At 56.7% G+C, this 13,955-nt stretch overlaps 2 protein-coding genes across 2 annotated transcripts in view; both read left to right on the top strand.

Moving 5' to 3' along the window:
- The window catches only part of DMKN (dermokine), a 13,998-nt gene extending 6,404 nt beyond the window's left edge, over positions 1-7,594 (top strand). The window contains exons 8-17 of the mRNA XM_012730574.1: positions 924-971; positions 1,141-1,188; positions 3,075-3,131; positions 3,460-3,507; positions 5,000-5,047; positions 5,160-5,198; positions 5,781-5,831; positions 6,254-6,319; positions 6,632-6,658; positions 7,302-7,594. Of these exons, the coding sequence (XP_012586028.1) occupies positions 924-971; positions 1,141-1,188; positions 3,075-3,131; positions 3,460-3,507; positions 5,000-5,047; positions 5,160-5,198; positions 5,781-5,831; positions 6,254-6,313 (399 nt within the window). The 3' untranslated portion in view covers positions 6,314-6,319; positions 6,632-6,658; positions 7,302-7,594. The remainder of the gene's footprint in view (positions 1-923; positions 972-1,140; positions 1,189-3,074; positions 3,132-3,459; positions 3,508-4,999; positions 5,048-5,159; positions 5,199-5,780; positions 5,832-6,253; positions 6,320-6,631; positions 6,659-7,301) is intronic.
- Positions 7,595-13,569: 5,975 nt separating this feature from the next.
- KRTDAP (keratinocyte differentiation-associated protein) overlaps positions 13,570-13,955 on the top strand; it is a 2,654-nt gene continuing 2,268 nt past the window's right edge. The window contains exon 1 of the mRNA XM_004690264.2: positions 13,570-13,664. Coding sequence (XP_004690321.1) covers positions 13,578-13,664 — 87 coding nt within the window. The 5' untranslated portion in view covers positions 13,570-13,577. The remainder of the gene's footprint in view (positions 13,665-13,955) is intronic.

The raw sequence follows: 13,955 nt of genomic DNA, 5'->3' as shown, positions 1-13,955 counted from the left end.
GGGGAGGCAGGAGAGGTCTGCCGCCCTGTGGGTCACCTCTGGGGCAGGGTTAGAGCTTGCAGTGCTGCGCTTTAACCCCTGCGCCACCAGGGAGGGCCTGAGTGGGGAGAGTTTTTAAAGAGTTGTCCTTAAGTAGGGACCGTGCACTTTAGGCTGGAAGATGGCAGGGGAGGGGGTGGGGGGGGAGAGCGGGGAGAGGTGTCAAATGCCAGCTGCTCATCATGAGTGTCCTCAGGCAGTCTTTCCCCTTGGAACAGCGAAGCTTAACTCACTTACCTTCTGTATCACAACCCAACTGAGGGGGTTGAGCCCAGACACCAGAGTCCGATATGGAGACAGATCCCGAGGAAGCTGCTAGACAGCTCCATCTCAGTCTCCTCACCTGTACAGTGGAGACATCTCCCTATACGCCTGTGTCAGGAGAAGCACAGCACTCGGCACGTAGTGTGACTACACATTAGTCACTGTCATTTACGGTAGCCACGCTTGGGGGGGGCGGGGTAGGGGTGAGGCAAGAATATGAAAACAATTCAAGGACTGGAATAGGGTTCTGCTAGGAAGCAAGTGCCAAGTCATTCCAGGAGGGCTTCCTGGAGGTGGCGCTCTTAGGTGCTGTGTAAAGCACAGAAGGCGGCTTACAGAGAGCACACAGAACCTGCACAAAGTCAGGCAGGAGCCGGGTGATGGGTGCCATGTGGGGCAGGAGGCATTAAGCCTTGAATTTCTGTCTTCTCGTCCCCCAGGGACCAGGACAAGGGTATGGTGGAGGAGGTGAAGCTGCCAATGGATTCAACACCTTGGTGAGTAAAGCATCGCTCCATCCGGGCCGGGCCGTGGCCTGCAGCCCCTGGCTGTCCTTCTGCCGCATCACCCACCCAGCTTCTTGCAGACCAAGTGAGTTCTTCTTCTCTTTGCTTCCTTAGAATTCGCAGACATCTCCTGGGCTCTTCAACTTGGACACTTTCTGGAATGTGAGTTTTGCAAGATTGCTCTGCCCCCTCTTTCGGAAAACGAACCCCCTGTCCCTAACCTGCACAGGCGGACGGTGTCTTTCTATCACAGCCATCAGTGGGGACCTTGGCCCTCGCGCGTCCTGAGACCCTGAGCCAATCTGACCATTCTTTTTTGGTTTCTCTGCAGAATTTCAAATCCAAGCTGGGCTTTATTAACTGGGATGCCATCAACAAGGTAAGGGCCGGAAGACCAAGCCATGCCGGTCTTTGTACAGAGGGAACAAGGAAAGCTGATCCTCTGTTCTGTGAGCTGGGAGTCAGGGATGGTGGGTGCTAAGAGAACATTCTGGCCTGGGCTTATTAAGGGACAAAAAGGAGTAAGGACAGCAGAGTCCTGATAGGAGAGGAAGGACGTTGAAGGAGCTGGAAGTTCCGAGTGAGACATGTTCATGCCTCAACGTGAAAACCTTAGCAGGCCTGACCCTCAGTTTCCCCTTCCAGATCTGGAAGGTTGCGGCGGTGGAGGGAGTAAGTTGGCCTAATCCTTAGGGGGGAAGAAGCTGGGGATGACCCTCGAGTGGACTGGCACGGAGGGATCAGGGGTCTGATGATGGCCCTAGGCAGTAGTGGGAGCTGTGCAGACAAACCCCAAGGAAATGGGGCGGGGGGTGGGGCAGAAAGCAGAGCCCCTTTTTCCTTCCTTCCTACCCACCCCTTCTCGTGACGGGGAACTCCCGGAAGGAGTGGCACCTTCAGCATGAAGGGCTGGGTTGGAAGGCGGGGAGGGACTGACCACCAGTGCAAAGGGCCGCGATGCAACTGGCCACTCCCTGACGTGCGTGATCCCGCTGCGTCTCGCCCAGGCCAAGCTGCCCTGCCGGGCACAGCCATTCCAGCCAGCCTGGCCCTGGGGGGCAGCGAGCGGAGTGGGGGAAGGAGGGCCACAGCAGCTTGTGGGGTTTTGAGGAGGACCAGGGCTGGCGATGTGCCAGGAGGTGGAGGTGGACACAGCCCGGATCTCTGGAAGGAGGAAACCGGTCCTCCTGGGAACAAGGCGAGATGTGAAAGAGGGGCGGTGCAGCCCATGTGGGATGAACTTGGATGAACTGAGCGAGTAAGACATGGGTTTTGCTTTATAGTCTGCAGCCAGTGGGGAGACCCTGGGGGACTGAGGTTCTGCTCCAGGGATGAGGGCCATACACAGGCCAGGACAGACCTCCAAAGGCTTCTGCACCCCCAGGGGGGAGCCCTAGGGGTTTCTGGTTAGGCAGGCTTCCCCCTGGGGTGGCTTTCCCTTTGGAAGCAAGCAAGAGAGGCACAGAGTGGGGCTGAGAAGAGATTGGAGAGCCCCAGTGTCCTCCCAGCACGGGGATACCCTTACTCAGGAGCAGCTCACAGGGAGGCCTGCGACCTGGCCCGTCCAGGGCATTCAAGCCCGGATGGGAGTATCTAGATTTGATTGGATGGCAGCCCTAGGCCAAGAGGCCCTTGCAGATTTCTGGAGCGGGGGTCCGTTCTGCCCTGGTCACAGTCCCTTACTCCTGAGTGCCCAGTCCTTGGGAGGGGTTTGCTCAGGACCAGAGAGGCTGGCCTCTCTGTAACCCCCCCCCCCGACAAAGAACTGCCAGATGCAAGGAAATCCCCACAACCCCCTTTTTTTCCCCCACCCCTTCTTAAAATGTCCCATCTCATTACTAATCTCAGCCCTGGCCCCTGAAATAACCCTTCCTGCAGCGCCCTCGGGCCTCTGCTCCTTTCTTGTGATTCCTGAGGGTGAGCAAGGGGTGGCCTTGCCCGCAGCCTTGGGAGCTGCTGCAGGCCGCATGGCAGGGGCGAAGAGGGGAGCTCAGAGGCAGGTCCTGTTCTGCCAGTTCTGGAGAAACCGGGAGAGAGGGAGCGCTGAGCACACATGGGCACAGGGAGGCAGTGACGCCACAGTTGTAGTCTCTTCCCTTCTGTTTCCAAAGACAGTTTTCTGGTGTCTGCAGGACAGCCAGCTTCCTTCCAAACCTCAGTTGCGATGCAATAATGAAGGTTGAGAAATGGTGGGTGTGGGCCTGGGGGCTCAGCTGAGCGGGGGGTCATGTTCCTGGCTAACCTGTGCCCCACTTTTCTCCATAGGGCCAAGCCCCACCCCCCAGCACGCGAGCCCTCCTGTACTTCAGCCGACTCTGGGAGGTAGGAGCCGTCTCACTTTCTGACTTTTGGATGACCTGGTGAATCTGGCCATCCTGTCCCTCCCCACCTCCCTTGAGGAGACCACCCTTCGCGCCAGCCTCCTCGTCCGTCACCAAGTCCCCCTTTAAATGTTGAGATGGTCACCACACCCAAATCTTATCATCCAGACATCTCAGAGTCAGAGTCCCCTCATGCCAAACCACACCCGCCCCATGACCCATGACCTGTTCTTTCGCCTGACCTTGAGACATTCCCAAGAAGCTCCCCCCTCGCTCCCCCAGCCCCTGCCCTGTCTCTCCAGCCCACTCTTTCCTCCTTCTCCCTCCAGGATTTCAAGCACAACACTCCTTTCTTGAACTGGAAAGAAATCACTCAGGTAAGGGGGGGCATGACTTTTTGACCTTGTTTTGGGGCCAGGAGCCTCAGCGCCAGAGACAGGGGGCTCTGGCCCTTGCAGTGGCTGGAGTGTTCTGTCTCCGGCGCGGGTGCTCCGCACACTGGCTTCCCCTGGTGCAGTGCTGCCTGGGGATGGGGTGGTGGCGAGAAGCTGTGAGTGCTGGAGGAGCCGGGTGGGAGGAAGGGCACAGCCCCTCGCAGGCCCCGACAAGAAGCCAGCAGCCTCCGTCCTGCTGCTCCTCCCGCTGGGCATGGCCTGGTGCGGGGGCAATCGCAGCGGGGTGGGTAGCGCAGGGCGGCAGGCGGCGCGCACCCCGAGGCGGGGAAGGGTTCTGTGCGTGCGCGTGTGCGTGTGCGTGCGTTGTCTGTGCGCGCGTGCGTGTGCGTGCGTTGTCTGTGCGTGCGTGCGTGTGTTGTCTGTGCGTGCGTGTGCACGTGTGAGTGTGCATGTGCGCATGCGTGTGAGTGTGCACGCGCACGAGTGTGTTGCGCATGCATATGTGTGGGTGTGTGCACACGTGACTTGCACGTGCATATGCGTGTGCAGGCGCGCGTGTGCGGGGGCGCACGTGTGAGCATGCATGTGTGTATGTGTGCATGCACACGTATGTGCAGACGTACACGTGTGGGTGTGCGCACGTGCGGGTATATGTGCGGGTGTACATGTGTGCGCACGTGTGTATGTACACATGGGCACACGTGCATGTGTGGGTATGTGTGGGCTGCAGGTGTGTGAATGTACATACGTGCACACACAGGTGCACACGCACACACGTGTGCACATGAGTGCATGCATGTGGGTGTGCGTGTGTGCGCACGTGCTAGGCTGTGATGGTGACAGGAGCTACACCCGGGAACCAGGTCTTCCCTAGGCCTTAGAGTTGTCTCCTGACCTTGACGGAAGGAGGCAGCAGCCGTGTCACCAGCAGCTTCTGCTCCCAGCCCCCCGCCCCCAGCTAACCTAACACTCCCCTCTCGGCCTCTCTGGATACCAGTCTCCGTTTGTGACCAGGGCTTAAGGGCCCTGAGGGGAACAGGTCCTGGCGTGGGAGAGCCGTGGGCACCTTCTGGGCGGCCCCCTGTGCCCCAGGGGAGCCTGTGTGGGCAGCTCCTGCCCATCCCTCCAGCTCAGCCTCTGGCCAGGGCTGCCAAGCACACGGGTGGGGTGGCGTTGTCAAAGCCCAGCCTCCCCCGGCCTCCCCTGGCCTCCCCCGGCCTCCCCGGCCTCCCAGGCCTCCCCGGCCGCCCCCCAGCCTCCCGTCGGCAGTGCTGTGTGTGGAAATGTGTCCTGTATCTATCTGGACCATCGGTTTCCTCACCGCCTTCTCTGGAGGCCATGCCGGCCACGGACCGTGGACAGGGAGGGTGGGCACGTGGGAGGGCAGAGCCCAGGCAGGGCGCTGGAGCCCCGCAAGCCTGGCCAGGCCTGACGGACCTTGGGGCCCCCTAACGTGGCTCCCCTCTCCCTCCAGGGAGCCGAGGCGGCGTCCCTCCAGAAGCGCTCAAGCGCTTCAGATCAGGTGAGCCCCTGCCCTCAGCCTGCCCTGGAAGGCCTTTGTGCCTCTGCCTTGTTTCTGGTCTGGCCAACCGGAAATGCTTTCTCCTTCACACTCTTGTTCCTTCTTTTCTCAGGACAACTCAAGGGACAGTGACTCATCTGTGATTAGGGAGGTAAGTGATTTGCATCCCCCATCCCACAACGGTGTAGACTTCCTTTCTTTCTTTGGCCTGCTACCCTGAGGCGGCCCTGAGGGAAGGAAGAGGCTTTGGTGTCGGGACCATGGGACCATCGGTGGGTGTGAGGGGAGGGTGTGGACTCTGGTGACGGAGGAGAGTCTTGAAAACACAAGACTCAGGGGCCCTCCCTGGTGGCGCAATGGGTTGATGTGCAGCACTAGGGAACTTTAACCACAGGAGGAGCAACCACAGTGGCTTCAATCTGCTTCCATCTATTGATCCCCAGCCAGGGAGCTGACCCACAGGGCACAGCAGACCTCTCCTGCCTCCCCGCTGCTCCCCTCAGCAGTGTACTTCCTTGATCTGCCTGTTCTGCTCCCCACTCAGCCTCTGGTGACTCCTCTCACTGCCCCTGCACCTCTGGCCTGTACCCCAGTTCTGTGTGCATAAACAAATCAATCTCAAATAAAAAAGAATATTATTCTAGAGCAACAAATCTTCACCCCTCTCCTCTGCCCCCTCCCCAACCCCATGCACCCCTGCTGGCTTCCACAACACTATACTCACAATCTGCAGGAGAGCTCCACCCTCTCTGGCTCGCAGAATCCTGGCGAGAACAGCATCACGGTAAGACTTGCCACTGGTCCCTTCATAGGGTCTCCGCAGGGGGGCAAGGGAGGGAGTCTTCACTCCCAGGGTCCTTGAGGAAGAGTAGTAGAGACCCCCATCCTGTTGCTGAGGAAAGGCCCGCCTTCCCAGCCCTTTGTCTGAGGACACTCAGGCTCCCTGAGGATAAAAGATGCACTCAGCATGCAGGAAAGGGCCTGCCTCTGTCCAGTCAAGGGCTGGCCTGGTGGGGTGGGGGTGGGAACGAACTCTTGGTTGGTGGGAAAGAGATCACATCATTTCTTCATGGGAATAACAGGGGGCATGGGAGACTTTTGTTTCGTTCAGTGGCAAAGAGGGCAACTTGTCAATTTAGTAAATGAATGTGCTGACTACTCACTAGACTGGTGAAGAAAATACAGGTATTTCCCTCCATCTCTCAGAACAACAAAGCCCCTGCCCTCGGGAAGGAGACTTCTCCTGAGACACTGTCTGCTGACTGAAAGGAGGTGAAGATGCAGTTAATTCTCACTGTGGGTATCCGTTTGGCCAGAGTCCAAGCCCCTAGGAGGCAGAGGGAGGCCACCTTCCTAAGCTCTTTCCACTCACCCGGTCAACAGCATCTTGGGTAAAATGTATTCAGACGGTGAGTCTGCTGTGGAAAAATAATATTCCCCGGGCAGACTGTTCCACCACAGGTGGCTGAGCGCACGGTGGTCTGCCCCTGCCCTGCCACCAGACCCTTCCCGAGCCCTGAGGTCAGGGCAGGGGACAGGGAGGTCACTGTTCCCCCACATCACAATCTCGTCTCCTCTCTGCAGGTGCAAGCCTCTTGGATTGCTTCCTCCGTAAGTAGCTAAGAATGCGAGTAAGCCAGCTCCTGAGCAGAGCTGTGGCGCCAGAAGGCAGGGAGGGGCAACGCCAGCCCCCTTCAGCCTTGCTTCTTGTCCTGCAGGCCCCCCGGGCACAGCCTGTCCTCTAGCAGTGGGTGAAGTGTTCGTAGCTAAGTGTCAGATGAGCCTTGCAGGGCTCCACCCTGGAGCTTCGCCCTAGGCACCCTGGGGCCAGAGCCCGGATGCATCCTGGCTCTGCTTTTGTGCTGGGTGGATGCACTCTAGGATTTAAGGGGAGAAAGCCCCAGCGTGGGTATGGAGAGAGATGAGGGAAGGCCCTACCCCGAAAGCACCCTCTGAGGGCCCAGTGAAGGCCCGTTAGAGCGGGGACTGACAGGGACAGCGGGAGAAGGTGGCACTAGATTTAGGACAGGGGCGGAGAGAGGTGGGCCTCTCAGATGGAAAGGCCCCGAGGTAGGAGGCTGGGAGGAATGGAGGTGAGGACTCCTGGGGGGGCTGCCCGGTTTGTTTTAAGGAGGAGATATGTGGGGGGGGTCAGCTGAGAAATGAGGGCACGAGACAGTGCGGGGTGCCTGGGTACCCGGCGCAAACTCAGGAATGGCTACATTCTACCGTCTGCCCTTCTCTTTCCTTCTAGAAGATGACGTCCAGTGGGGACCGAGGCCCTGGGAAGCACCCCCGTAGGGAGCCTGGATGAGCCCCTCCCCCCGCCCTGTGCCGCCTGGTGGGGTGCCTGACACCTGCTTTTTCTAAGTGGGGGCCTGGTCTGCCTGTGTCTTGTTCCTTCCCGCCCTGTGGACCACGGGCCCTTTGGGCAAACCAGCCACTTTCTTCACCTACTACATTTTGTGACCTGAAGCCATGGTGATGATTCTTCAAGAGCCTCCTACTTTTGCATTTCTCTGTGGAAATAAAACATAAATATCATTTCCCTGCGAATGTCTCAAATTTTGTCCTTTATTATTATTTTAGCATTTATTTATTTTTGTGAAGAAGAACTGGGGTGCAGGCCCGAGGTGCAGGGGGTGAAAGGATTCACCAGAGACAGAGTGGGGAGCAGAACAGGGAGATGGATGAAGTACACTACTGAGGGGAGCAGCGTGGAGACAGGAGAGGTCTACTGTGCCCTGTGGGTCAGCTCCGGGGCTGGGGATTTAACTCAGGCTACCGGGGTGATAATGCTGAGACTTAACCCTTAGGCCAAAAGAGGCCTGAATTTTGTCCTTCAGTAGTGTGTTGATGGCCTGCATCTGGAATCTGAGGAGGGGTGGAGGTATATAATCTCCCTCCCTCCTGGGAGTAGCATAAACAATGATGGGCTGAGAATGATAAGACCTGGCTTGCGCTTAAATGGAGTAGCTGATTGATAGGTCTTCACCTCAGTTTCTCCATGTGCAAAAAAATAATCTTTGCCCAGCCGAGCTCTATATAATGAACTTGTAGAACTTGAGGTGGTTAGAGGTGTTTGGGTAGTGGCCTAAAAAAAGCAACAGGAAGCTATTCAAGTCAGAAGGTGGGAGGTCAAGAGACCTTTCAAAAGAGCAGGCAGCCACTGGGAGGGAGGGGGAGGTGGAGAAAGAGTCTTGGCCTGGTAAATGCACCCAACTGTGGATGAAGGTTGGACTGGGAAGGGTTGGTTGACATGTTTAGGAAGTTGGGGGCTGGGGTGGGTTAGGCTTATACCCAGGACGTCATACACAGGTGCTCTGCAGCTCCAGGGTCTGGGAGGGCTCCCCGATAGTGTCCCAAGGAGCCAGGTTTATCACAAGCTGCCCTTAGAGTCTCTGCGCCACAGTCCCAGCGAACGCTGCAATTTGCTCAAATGAAGGAAGCCCAACGTCCCTGTAGAACCAAGGGAGGAAAAGGACCAAGCGAAATGTGCTCCTAGCCCAAGTGACTCCCTCCTCAGGACCATGACCCCTGTCTGCCTAGGCCATTGTCCCACCCCCAGGGCCTCTGGCACATGCCTGGCTTGGGCAGGTTCAAACAGTTGAGGAAGAAATGCCAGAAACTTGGCCCAGAGTGGTCGTGAGGAACTAGTCTGAGGAAGCCCAGCTGCTGGGAGAAAGACCACGACTGCCGTGCCTCTTCTCATCGGGAGGCGACAGACAGAGCTGAAACTCGGGTGGGTCTCTGCCAGCCGCTGAGGGACTGCGGGAGAAGCCGAGGTGGTCAGCGTGGTTCTGGACTTGGCCGAGAGCACCCCTTTCAGGGTACGTGCCGCCTCAACAGGCCAAGGCCCTCTGTGGGAAGCGTTGGCTGATGAAGGACACATCAGGCTTTTCTCCACCTGGGCCTCTGACACAGCTCCCCACCGCGCGACCTTCATTTTCACCCTAAACCCCATTTTCCCATAACCACCAGGGAGGAGGACCTATTCAGAACCCACCATGAGCTTTCCACTCATTCCAGAATAAGAATCACGGCTCCTGCCTGTGCTTAGGGCGACCTGGTTCCCCTTCCCTATGTCCTCCTGGCCCTGCTGGGAAAGAGCCTGAGGAACTGAGTTACCTGCTCCCAGGACCCTGGGTCCTCAGAAGACTGGCAGTCACTGCTTTAGGTCTAAATCCCACGCCCCTCCCCGAGGTCGCCGAAGCCAGGACACCTGCCCGGTCACTGTCACATCATCCTGCTTTATTTTCTTCACCGTTTGCCATTCTCTGAAATGATCTGTGTCCTCGTTTTTGTGAGATTATGCTTTCTCCTCCCCTGGAACATCAGCTCCATGGAACAAGTACCTCGCTCAACTTCCGTTCCCACCAGCAAGCTCCAAAGTGGTTGTGCAGTAAATATTTGTGAATGAGAGAATGGAAGGAGGGTGCACCATGGAGTGGACCCAATCCAGGAAGTCTTCCTGGGAGAAGTTGCAGCAGCGGGAGCACTGGGACAGAAGGTGGGCGGCAGAGGAAGGAACCAGACCTGCCAGACAGCATGGCTGCTTGCTTGGGTGTGACGGTGGCAATGGCAGGGGAGGAAAGGAGTCTTACGCTCCGACTCCCCACGCTCCACCTCATCCCCCCCTCTCTCCAGGGATTCTAGGCTTCTCAGTAGGCGTCCCCCAAGGTGGGACCCTCGTGTGCATCCTCTGAAATCCTCCATCCTCTCCTGGACCCAGGAGGCTGGCCTCCAGTGCTAAGGTGTGTCTGCAGTGTAGCAATCAGGGCTGGGCCTTGCCTCCTACCCACACTCAAGTTCTGGCACATTTGGGCTGGGGAGGGGCAGGCCTGTGTGAAAACAGGGGTTCACTGGTATTCTCAGGAAGGAAGTGAGGGAATCTAGCAGACCCAGCTGGAGATGGGGTGATGCTGGGTTCTGGGACTCTTGTATTCCAGTTACCCTGATGTGATGTAGCCAGAATCTAGCTAAGACTCTTAGGCACATGCTCCCATACCCATTACTTGGATTCCTGGGACCTTCTTCTAATGAGGTCCCCATCCCCCTCTCCTCCCTCCTCTGCCCTACCACTGGACACTGGACCCTCAGGGAACACAAGTTCACTGAATTGAACAGCTTGGGGAATGGGAGGGAGCCTGGAGAGGGACATTAGAACCAAAAGTTAGCACTTATTCATCCATGGATGAATGGGGAAAGAAACTGTGGAATATGGACCTCCCTACTGGTGTAAGGGGCTGAGTCTCAGCAGTAAGAGCTATCTGCAGCATGAGTCCGATCCCTGGCCAGGGAGCTGACCCACATGGCACAGCAGACCTCTCCTGTCTCCCCGCTGCTCCCCTCAGCAGTGTGTTCCAGGTGATCCACCTGTTCTGCTCCCCACTCTGTTTGTGGTGAATCCTCACACATACCCCCAACCCCACCTCTGATCTACACCTCAGTTCTTGTATGCATAAATAAAATAAAATAAAATCGTGGAATATACCCACATCAGAATATTACACAGCTGTGAAAAAGATGAATAGTGGCATTTGGGGAAAATGCAAGAAGGTGATTATTTAAGTGAAATAAATAAAAAAAAAATGAAAGACAGTTATGGGGCTGGTCTCACTCATCTCAGGAATATGAATAACCAAAAAGCATTCACAAGTATACAGAGTAGGACTAAATCTTGAATTCAGTGAAAGAATATAAGGTTACCAGAGGGAATGGGGAAAAGGAGGGTTATAGGGAAAGGTCACCACAGGGAGTATTGGCAGAGGGTAAGAGTTTAGCAGAACACATGTATAGATGGACAAGCAAAAATATAAGCCCCAGAATTAAAACTTAAAACTAAATATAAAGTTAAAAAACAGGCAAAAATAAACAAAAAAATTAAACAACAACAAAACCCAACAACATTAGCACTTACATCACAGAAAACCGAAACCACCCTTGAAAGTCCATCAGGAAAGCACAAAACGGAAACAAACTGTGATCCCGGTCCTGCTGGTCTACCCCCAACCTTCCACCCCGGCCCCTGGTCTACCCCAACCTTCCCTGGCCCCTTCACCCCGGCCCCTAGCATAATAACAGAACTTCCTTGGTGGTGCGCATGGCTATTGGCTTGGGTCGGAGGCTTTATACAAAAGTACCTGTCTTTAAACACTAGAGCTAGACGATGTAAACCCACCCTTGGTGTGGCTAGACGCTCAATCCAGAAGTCTCCAGAAACGGAGACAAGCACAGGTTCATTCTGGGGCATGGACTCACGAAGTGCCAGCGATGTCTTGATTCTCCTTCCGCTTTGCCAGGATTTAATACCAAGTGAGCACACATACGCTTGGCGCTGTTGCCTCTGGCTGTGCAGCTTGCCCACCGGGGCGGGGTGGGGGGGTCTTCAGGCCGAGGTGGGGGCCGTCAGCTACCTGTGGCCTGGCCTCAGGAGAGATGAGGGCCAGGCCAAAGCCCTTGGACAGAGGACACCTCCACGGATAGAGGAGCAGTATCAGTGCAGACTTTGGAAGCCCAGGCTCGAGGCTGGCCTTGACGGCGTGACCTTGGGTCAGTGACCTGACCTGCTAGGCCATGGTCCCTGCGACAGAATGTGGGTAATCATAGCACCCGCCTCACAGCACCACAGCGATAGGAATGAGATCATGCATTTAGAGCGCTTAGCACAATGCCTGTCTCATAGCAGGCAGGCACCAATATATTGACTAACGTTATTATCAGCAGCATTAGCTTTAGGTGGAGAGGAAAACATGGACAAGTCAACAGGTGGCCAAAGACTCTGGAACCTACGCGATGGGGGTGTTTGCACCTGTTGCCCTGGGTCGCCCATGCCAACGTGTCCCTCCTCAGCACATCTAATTGGAGTTGATGATACAGTATCAGCTCTGCTTGTTGATTCTTCATTCCTTCCGCTCCTGGGGTTGACGACAGCGGACGGATTGTGGTTAATGAGCTCCTTCGGCCACTGTTAATTAACTACTAACAACTCATTGTGCCTAAAGACTTGTGTCCTCCAGAAAAGCATTTGGGAGATGACTGGCCGCCTCCTTTTTCACTTGTCCCCTCAGGTTGCACCGACTGACTGCACAGGCCACAAGCCACGTGGGCATCGTGCTTAGCGGCTGTTCTCGGGCACTGTTTCTGTGAGTGGCTTTGCCATCACCGAGACAATGGGAGTTTCGTGTGGCTGAAGAGGGACCGATGGTGGGGACTGGGGGTGTGGGCACAGCGAGGGGAAAGGACAGACGTGCCAGCTTCTTGGGCTCATTAAGATGGCTCAGCTGGCCCGAGCTTGTGCCCTCACGAGGTTGGGGTTCGGGGGCCCACTCTCAAAGGTCTTGCTTCTCTTGGCCATGCCAGCCCATGTCGCAGCCCCTCCCTGCTCCACCAGGAACCGGTCAGGCCACCTGAACCTCATTGTGGAGAAGGTCGCTTGATTAGGATGTTTTGTCACTTTGGGGTGACCCATCTGCCAAGCTGAGGAGGTGGGGTGAGCCCAGTGAAATGGAATAGCACCCAAAGTTCAGGACCCCGAGCTCCTTTGCAGCTGGCCATCTCGAAGACCTGTTTTTGCCTTTTTTATATTCCCTATTCCTGGTCTTTGCAGCTTCTTAGTTCCGAAGACCCAAGAGTAAAAGATGGGCAGCTGGATAATGAGGGGCCCGGCTCCAAGGCAGCAAGGGGTACACCTTGGTGGAAGGATGCTTGGATTCTGAGGTAGCCAAATGAGGAAAGGTGGGTTTCACCTGCACTCAGTGTGAGGCAGGGTCCTGGCGGAGGAGCCGGATGTCAGAGCTTAAGATATGTTCTGGCCTCGGGGAACTTGCTGTTCTGAGCGGGGAAACAAATTGATAGGACCATTCTGAGATGAGAAACATGGGGTTTGTTGGGGGTTGGGGGGTGCTGATGGGAGAAATCAGGGGACTCCATTTAAGGTGGATCCTGGCTTCTGAGAAGAGGAGACGAGAGCGTGTTAGGGATAAGGAGAAGCTTGGTTGATGGAAAGAGGGGGTGCCCAGTAAGGCGTTCAGTCGGGGCAGGGGTGAGGCGAGCGCAGACGGAGGAGCGCAGGAAGAAAGGCAGGTGCTGCCGGAGCGCGCCCACCCGGGGGGTCCCCATCCGGGCTGAGGAGCTGGAGTCCCACAGAATGGAGCAGGGAAGCAAAGCCCGGCTGAGTGGAGGAATGAAGGATGTGAGGGAAAGACCAGAGACAGAAGGAGAGGTTACTCGGTGCCATGGCCCCTCCCTTGGAGGGACGGGTCCAACCTGTCCTGCCCCAGCTCCGTTTGCAAGAGGAACCCCAAAGCCGGCTCAGCTTCGGAGAGCCTGGGGCCAGAATGTGAATTGAGAAATCAGAGGTAAGTGGGGAACAGTCCACACCTCCCCGTCCCAGAGCCCCGGGGGTGGGCGACAGGATCTGGGGGTGAGTCAGTGGGGTGGGAACCCCATTTCTGTGCACATCCACCTCCCGGGGAATATAAAGGGCCAGCAGGGAGGCCCCGCCTCAGAGCACCCCATACTTGACACCATGAAGATCCCAGTTCTTCCTGCTGTGGTTCTTCTCTCCCTCCTGGCCCTCCACTCTGCCCAGGGGGCCGCCCTGGGGAGCTCTGAGGTGAGCGGGTCACAGGCCTCCTTCGCTCCTGCCGTCCCTCCCTACCCAGTGTCTCCCCTTGTCACCTAAGTGGCTGTTTCGGCTTCTGCTGTTATCTGGGGCTCGGGCAGCTGGGCTCTGAGGACTGGCAGAAAACAGGCTGGGGGGGGTGGGGGTGTTGTGGGGTGAAAGCTGGAGGGCTGACTGCTGGGGGGATTCCCCACAACTGGACCTCTGAGGCTGGGGGGGGTGGGGGTGAGCCATGCTCTTGCTTTTGACTCCCACTGCTACATGGCTGCATGTTGAAGCTGA

Source organism: Condylura cristata, unplaced genomic scaffold (assembly GCF_000260355.1).
Source record: "Condylura cristata isolate star-nosed mole 26May11 unplaced genomic scaffold, ConCri1.0 scaffold00028, whole genome shotgun sequence".
Classification (NCBI taxonomy): Eukaryota; Metazoa; Chordata; class Mammalia; order Eulipotyphla; family Talpidae; genus Condylura; species Condylura cristata.
This window is presented reverse-complemented; position numbering and strand designations above follow the sequence as displayed.